The sequence below is a fragment of the Trachypithecus francoisi genome, unplaced genomic scaffold, assembly GCF_009764315.1.
Source record: "Trachypithecus francoisi isolate TF-2019V2 unplaced genomic scaffold, Tfra_2.0 Lachesis_group16, whole genome shotgun sequence".
NCBI lineage: Eukaryota > Metazoa > Chordata > Mammalia > Primates > Cercopithecidae > Trachypithecus > Trachypithecus francoisi.
In genome coordinates, this window is record NW_022681461.1 from 9,190,435 (window position 1) to 9,198,457 (window position 8,023).

The 8,023-nt window shown below is 53.6% G+C and overlaps 1 protein-coding gene across 4 annotated transcripts in view; it reads right to left on the reverse strand.

The window, feature by feature from the left end:
- NXNL2 (nucleoredoxin like 2) overlaps nt 1-7,606 on the reverse strand; it is a 36,084-nt gene extending 28,478 nt beyond the window's left edge. For 3 of the 4 annotated variants that reach the window (XM_033236871.1, XM_033236870.1, XM_033236872.1), the window contains exon 1: nt 6,969-7,606. In XM_033236871.1, the coding sequence (XP_033092762.1) occupies nt 6,969-7,600 (632 nt within the window). In that variant the 5' untranslated portion in view covers nt 7,601-7,606. Of the gene's footprint in view, nt 1-2,938; nt 3,213-6,968 lie in introns of all 4 variants that reach the window. The other variant, XM_033236869.1, reaches the window with a different exon arrangement.
- Between the last annotated feature and the right edge of the window lie 417 nt (nt 7,607-8,023).

Consider the following 8,023-nt stretch of genomic DNA (forward strand, 5'->3'; position numbering starts at 1 on the left):
GTCTTAATGAATTTCAAGTGGTCAGTAACATACAGATCACTTAATGAGACCAAAAGTAATGGAATTGGAAACCAATAAGAAATCATTTTTGGGGCCAGGCGCGGTGGCTCAAGCCTGTAATCCCAGCACTTTGGGAGGCCGAGGTGGGCGGATCATGAGGTCAGGAGTTCGAGACCAGCCTGGCCAGCACGGTGAAACCCCGTCTCTACTAAAAATACAAAAAATTAGCCTTCATGGTGGCACGCACTTGTGGTCCCAGCTACTGGGGAAGCTGAGGCCGGAGAATTGCTTGAACCTGGCAGGCGGAAGTTGCATTGAGCCAAGATCACGCCACTGCACTCCAGCCTGGGTGACAGAGTGAGACTCCATCTCAAAAATAAATTTTTTTTTTAAAAAAGATTTTTTTCGTTGTTTTTGTTTTTGTTTTTTGAGATGGAGTCTCACGCTGTCACCCAGACTGGAGCACAGTGGCATGATCTCAGCTCAGTGCAAGCTCCGCCTCCCAGGTTCACACCATTCTCCTGCTTCAGCCTCCCAAGTAGCTGGGACTACAGGCACCTGCCACCAAGCCCAGCTAATTTTTTTGTAATTTTTTAGTAGAGATGGGGTTTCACCGTGTTAGCCAGGATGGTCTCAATCTCCTGACCTTGTGATCCGCCTGCCTCGGCCTCCCAAAGTTCTGGGATTACAGGCCTGAGCCACCACACCCAGCCAAAAAGAAATCATTTTTAAGAATGAGTTTTAAAACTAACTATATGTGATATGGGAAACAGCAATGCAGATGACAAAATATTTAAAACAGAACAATATGGAATATACTACAAATCCCAAGCTGTAAACACCATTAAACACACTTAGGAAGCTGTAGCCTTAAACACGCTTATCCAAAACTTGTATATGGATGACTTATGGATCTAATTCAGGAAACCAGAAAAATAAGGATGGCACAAACACAGAGAAAGTAGAAAGAAGGCAGAATAAGATTGAAAACAAAAATTACTGAAATAATTTTTGTTCCAACAAAAATTATTTTTTTGTTGGACCAACAAAAACCAACATGGGGTGAGCAATAAAACCCAATCTGGTTCTTAGGAAACACTAAAATGTGAAAGAAATGTCTACCGAGCCTGGCCACAGCGGCCCACACCTGTAATCCCAACACTTTGGGAGGTCAAGGTGAGAGCGTCACTTGAGCCCAAGAGTTCAAGACATACCTGGGCGACATGACAAGATCCTGTCTCCACAAAATAAAAAAAAGTTAACCAAGTGTGGTGGTGCACACCTGTAGTCCCAGCTACTCAGGAAGCTGAGGCAGGAGGATTGCTGGAACCCAGGAGTTCAAGGTTGCAGGGAGCTGTGATCGCACCACTGCACTCCAGCCTGGATGATGGTGCAAGACCCTATCTCTAAAAAAAAAATCTACTGAGATTGAGCAAGGAAAAAGAGAGAAGACACAAGAATATAAAAAATCAGGCCAGCCTGGTCATTACACAGGCCCAGTGTGGACTGAACCTTCTTGAGGGGACACTGGTGGGAGGGTTGTGGCCTTTCTGGGGATGCATGACCCCTGCCAGGAAAGGCCTATTCCCCAAAGAACCAGTGGACACAGTCCCCACCCTGGCAGCTCCGGACCTCCTTCCTGTGGTGTCCAGTGACTCACCTGGGGAGGGAAAGGAAAGGTGGGAAAAAATAAACATGTAAACTATTCTCTAAAACCTATCATGCGTAGCGAAAACAAGACACAGCAGAGACCACTCAGTCCAAACTGTATTTGCAGAACTGAGAAAGTCATGTCTCAAACACAGAGCAGATGTGAATTCAGGTCAAACTGCAGGTTTAGGAGACACCAGCTCCTTCATGAACAGCCATGAGTGCTCACAACAGGGGAGGCTCGTGGGGAACTCGGCTGGATGGAGCCTGCACAGGTCAGTGAACAACAGCAGTGGTCATGAAAGATGCGGCAGAGATGTCCCTCTCTAGCACCTTAAGAATCCTGCCCAACACCTAAATTTTTTTAGATAGAGTCTCGCTCTTTCGCCCAGGCTGGAGTGCAGTGGCACAATCTCGGCTCACTGCAAGCTACGCCTCCCGGGTTCAAGTTTTTTGTATTTTTAATAGAGACAGCGTTTCACCGTGTCAGCCAGGATGGTTTCAATCTCCTGATCTCATGATCCGCCCGCCTCGGCCTCCCAAAGTGCCGGGATTACAGGCATGAGCCACCGCACCTGGCTGCACAACACCTAAAATTTAAAATGCCTAAGCAATTAGCTTTTCCCAAAGGCATAAAACAAAAATGTGTGGCCAGGTGCAGTGGCCCACACCTGTAATCCTAGCAATTTGGGAGGCCAAGATGGGGGGATCACCTGAGGTCAGGAGTTCCGAGGTCAGCCTGGTCAACATGGTGAAACCCTGTGTCTACTAAATATACAAAAATTAGCCGAGTGTGGTGGGAGGCGCCTACAGTCCCAGCTACTTGGGAACCTGAGGCAGGAGAATCCCTTGAACCCGGGAGGCGGAGGTTGCCGTGAGCCGAGACTACGCCACTGCACTCTAGCCTGGGCAACGAAAGTGAAACTCCATCTCAGAAAAAAAAAAAAAGGAAAGAAAAAGAAAAAAGTGAAGAAAAGAGAAACAACCAACTAGCTCTTTGCATAAAGACTACAGCAAAATGGCCAGCAGCCTGATTTAAGCTCTTTATCCTGCAGTTTTGGCAAACGGGTTATTTCAGCATCTGTTCTTTGGGCAGTGGGACAGGGCAGGGCCGTAGACGTCACTTCCAGAAGGGAAAGTAGACTGTCCGGCTGGGGCCAGACCAGGTGGGACTCGGTCATCCCAGGAACCTGGAACCTCCTCCCCAAGGTCATGAGGACTCCTTGGAGGGCTGCTGCAGGTGGGTCGTGAAGGGGTTGGGATGCCAGCAGTAGCAGCAGTATCTCACCTACAGATTCCTGAGCACCCCTAGGTTCCACAGCGTCTGCACTCCTGACAGATTCCCAACTGACACGGGTCTATGCACCAGCCTTTGACCAGCACTGTCAGGAACAATGTGGGGTCCCAGGAGCAGCAACACCAACATCACCCGGAAACTCATCAGAAATGCAGTCTCCCCACCCCTGACGCTGGGGCAGTGCCCAAGATCCGGTGGTTTATGCTTGCTCAAGTTGGCCAGCCCCGCGGCTGTCTTCCAGGGCTTTCTGCATTCCCTGCACCAACTGGGAGGAGGTAGGAGAGAGCGAGCTGAGAGGAGGCTGGGCACGGTGCCCCTGACAGCACGGGAGGTACAGGCCTATGGTTTGCTGTGCTCAGCATCTGTGACCCTCCTTGGGAAACCATATCTCCTTCATTTTCTGGCATGAACTAGCTGTGTGTCATGGGCAAGCTAGTTAACCTCCTGCACCTCGGGTTCCTCATCTGCACCACGGGAATAACAGAACCCACCTCCTGGAGTTGCTGTGAGGATTAAATAAATAGCTTGATGAAGAATGAGGCTTGGCACATAATAAGTACTTAATAAATGCTAGCTGTTCTTACTGCGTGGGAAAGACCCACCTCCAGTTCCACCTGTCCAGTTCCACCTGGGCTGACTGCACAGTCAGCATAGCTATGTGGTGGCCCCTGGTTACACTTCCTAGTACAGAAATGGGGAACTAGCCGAATCAGAATCAGCGAGGCTTGGTGCAGCACCTGGCTGTGTGCTGGGAAAGAGGAAGGTACGGGAATGTGCAGTCTGAGACACAGCAACCATTCTGCCAGCGTGAGGAGAAGCAGGATTTGCCAGGCAGCCACTGCCTGTAGCCTGAGCAAGGGGCAGACATTGCAGAAGACGAGCCACAAAGCATCATCCTCAGTGGCCTCCAACTTTCCCTTGAAACCATCTTCTGGCTGATGGGTGTTTCATTAAAGCCAGCCCATAACCTTTACTGTTTAAGCTCTCTGAGTTGTTCTCGTTGTTGTTTTAATCACTTGCAACATTAAATCAAGCTCTGACACAGTCAGGGGGATGCAGAGCAGGCTGGGCTTTGAGGAATGAGGGAGGCTTGAGGTAGTCATTTCACTGATATTCCAAGAGACACTCAGTACCAGTCCTCAAATCCCCAGGCTGGCAGCCTCTGCCTGGGGACAAACGTAACCTTGGAGCTGCCATGAGAGGCAAAGAACCACACTTTTTCCCTAATGTCATCTCAGTCCCCTCTGGGCCCTGAGCTGTGTCCACAGAGAAAATAACTTGTTTCTGGAGGAGAGAATGTTGTCATGGTAATAACTTAGGACTTCAAGCATTTGGGGAAAATCCAAGAGCCCGGTTCTTCCTTGTCCTCAGTGCTGCTTCAACCAACGTTGGTCCCTGCCTTCAACTAACACAGCCATATCCTTGTGGCTGGCATAAACCACACTTCTGGGTTGCCATAGCAACTCCTGACTCTAGTCTCTGTTACCTCAGCCAGGAGAAGGCTGTGGCCAAGCAAATCTCTCTGCAGAACTGTCTTTTGCTCACTCGCTCCAACCACTCACCAAACACACTCCCTGGGGATGCCAGGCACCGAACCATGTCTGGCTCTGTCCTGTGGGCAGCAGAAACTCAGGAAACCCCTGGAGAGTTGGAGCAAGAGCCAATCAGATGGGAACACCAAGGCCCTGCAGACCTCTTAGGGGACTATTCTACAGCTCCAGAACCTGAGTGATGGAAACAGCAATGAGTAGAAAGACAGAGAAGGATCTGGAAGCCGCAAAATCAGTGGATTCAGTGGCTGTGTTGAGACCAGAGGGCCCAGGAAGCAGTGGGAACACGGAGCTTGGAGAGGGTCAAGGGATGGAAAGGCAGAGTCAGGAATCGTTGGCACAAGCACTGATTCTTCCCCCACTGAGCCATTCCCTACCCGAGAAATGAAGCCCTTTTTTTCAGCCAGTTTTTTCTTTTCCATCGGATCTAAACTTGTCGGCCTGGAAGTTGAGGCACACTGCACCACCAGCCATGGCCAGGAGGCAGTGTTAAGAGCCTGAGCAGGCAGGAGGAAGGGACAGCCTGCTCCAGTGCTCTTTGGGGTCCACTGATGCTCTGGAGGCCAAGTAGGGACGAGAGCTGTTATGAGACAATCATTATAATAAAATCATATAAAATCACCATTGATCATGTCTTTCGTGAACAGCAGCATGTAATGGGAATTCCTGCTGGTGAATCTAGAACGTGTCACTTTATTCTTGGACAAATAATGAGTTTTACTCATAAACCCAGTAATGCAGGGAAGAAAGGGCAGGATGGAACCTCATCCTGAAACATGCCTCCAGGGCGTGCTGGCATGTGTCACCGCAGCTGTCCCCATATTAAGGCTTGGCACCTCCTCCTAGCCCACCTGCACTGGGACACTTAGACAGGGAACTGCTAGCCCCGGCCACACACCCGCATCTCTACTTTCAGGGACGTTAGTAAACAGTTGCCTCTCTGGGGGCTGAAGGCAGCCGTCACTGCTGTGTTGAGTGTATGGTGCAGGGTACACTGAAAAGCTGAGATCTACACAGCTTAGGGGACAAGGTGAGGGCTCCAGGCCTCCTCTCCCTGCAGGTGCATCTGCCTCCAGCCACGCCAAGAGTAACTCCCAAGGGCGCCATTCTGTGATCTCTCTGGAAGCAGCCATTTTTCTTCTCCTCCCTTGACTCAGGTGATTTACCAGGAATTCAGTGGAAGGAGGGTGATGAGCTCAGGCCTCTGAGGAAAGGAAGCACGAGGCCCTGTGACCCTGTACCTGCCAAGTGGAGCTCCCATAATACCAACCACCTGGGCCCCACCTCTCCACAGCACCAACCACAAAGTATTGTATTCTGCACACATTAGCAACTTCCCAAAAGGCCCCTGAAGCCTTTGTGCATTTTTTTGTGCTTCTTGGCGGTGGCTATTTCCATTTTCCTCATGATCTGATTCCACAAATCCAGGACAGGATAAGCAGAATTTAGGGCATAGCCCCAACAATTCCCACAGAATATCCCACTTCCTAGCTTACACATGACAACAACAGGGTTAACGACGTTCAGTGTGGAAAGGGGTAGGGACAAACAGCTAAGTTTACAAAAGGAAAAATCCCTCCCAGGCCAATCAGGCTGAGAAGATTGGAGCACACTGCTGACCCAGGTCAGGCAGCTCACTGCCTCCAGCTGGAGCTCACAGGCTTGACCAGAGCATCAGAAACAGAAGAGTGGTGTGCATGGACCAGGCCTGCTTTAAACCTAAGTCTGGACTCTTACACCATAGGAGACCACAGGAGACCCACCCCAAAAGCAGAACAATCAATCCCCGTATGCCCCTCTCTGCCAATCCCTACCCGCTCCTTTCCAACAGCTAGAGTAATAAAGTTTATAGTAATGAGTTTTATGCCTCTCTAGTGATGAAATTCCATCAGCGTCGGTAAAAATGAAACCGCAAAGGTGGCCAGCACCTGAGTTCCTGCCAGCCGTGGAGTCCCCGTCCCTCCCTCCCAGCACACCAACCACGGCCTGCACTGTGGGTGCCTGTCACAGAGCTGATGTCCTCGCAGGTCATCCCTCATCCCTGCATCCAGACACCGGCCCTGTGCTTCCTGCCCACTAACTGGGAGGATGACGCAGCGGCGCCCAGGGCCGGCGGCTCCCGGAGCCGAGCCACGAACCCACAGCATCAACACCACTGCGAGCTCCTTCGCAATGCAGATTCCCGGAGCTCCAGACCCTAAGCACAAATGGGCCCGCGTCCATGCTCCACGAGCCCCGTGGGGGTGCCGATGCCCTGGGTTTTCGAATCTGGTCTGCACCCTCCCTGGTCTCCAAGGGAGGCTGAAACTGAGACTGAGTGTGATTTACCCGAGTCCAAGACGTGAACCAAGAGACGGGAGGTGATGGGGGAGGGGGACGTCATAAAGAGCTCCCCAGTGCAGAGTGGGAGGCCTGGGGGAAGATGGGGGCGACGCGCCCGGAGGCCCCCGCCCCCCAGGACCCCCACTCACTGCCGGTAGGGGTCATGGAAGGGCAGCGCCAGCCAGGTGCCATGCAGCTCGCGCATGAAGTTCAGCATCTCCTGGGAGCTGTCGTCGGCTGACACGAAGACTACTTCGAAAGGCGCGGGCCGCCGCGCCTCGGCCACCAGCGCCGTGTAGAAGTCGCAGAGCAGCTGCGTGAAGTCGCGGCTCGGCCCGCACCGGGCCGCCGCGAAGTACAGTGCCACCACCTTGTTCTGTAGCGCCGCCTCGGCCTCCACCGCCGCGCCCTTACGGGTCAACAGGTGCCGCCCGCCCAGAATGTCAACCATGGCGCGGACGCGCAGCCACCTGAGGCCCGAGGACACCTGCAGGAGGATGATCACCTGCGGGAAGGAGGTGGCGAGCGCCGCGGTGCCCCGCCACTGTCCGCACCGACGGGCGCTGGACTTCTCAAGACCTGCCCGAGATGCGCCCACACCTCGGGCCGGCCTCGCCTGTGGCTGGGGCAAGAGTGTCAGCGCTGACAATGAGACACTCAGACACCGGAGACGCCAGATGCCTGGGCGACAGCGTGGCACCCGCCTCTGGGAGCCGAGCCAGCCGGGCAACCTCAAGCCCTCAGGCCTCCGCACCCGAGCTCCACTGCGCCACGCACACATCCCATACGCTCCACCCACTGCGCCCCGCCCACATCCCGCACCTTCCCCCACTGCGCCTCGCCCGCACCCCCACACTTTCCCCCCACTGCGCCCTGCCCACATCCCTGCACTCTCCACCCGCTGCGCCCCGCCCACATCTCCGCACCCTCCCCCATTGAGCCCTGCCCGCATCCACACTGCGCCCGGCCCCCATTCCTGCGCTTTCCACCCACTGCGCCCCGCCCACATCTCCGCACCCTCCCCCACCGGACCCCACCCACATCCCCGCACTCTCCTCTAGCTGCGCCTCGCCCACATCCCCACACTCACTCCTCACTGAGCCCCGCCTACACCCCCGCTCCCTCCCCCCACTGCGCCCCGCCCACACTCCCGCGCCCTCCCCTAACTGTGCCCCGCTGACATCCCGCGCCCCCGCCCCCATTC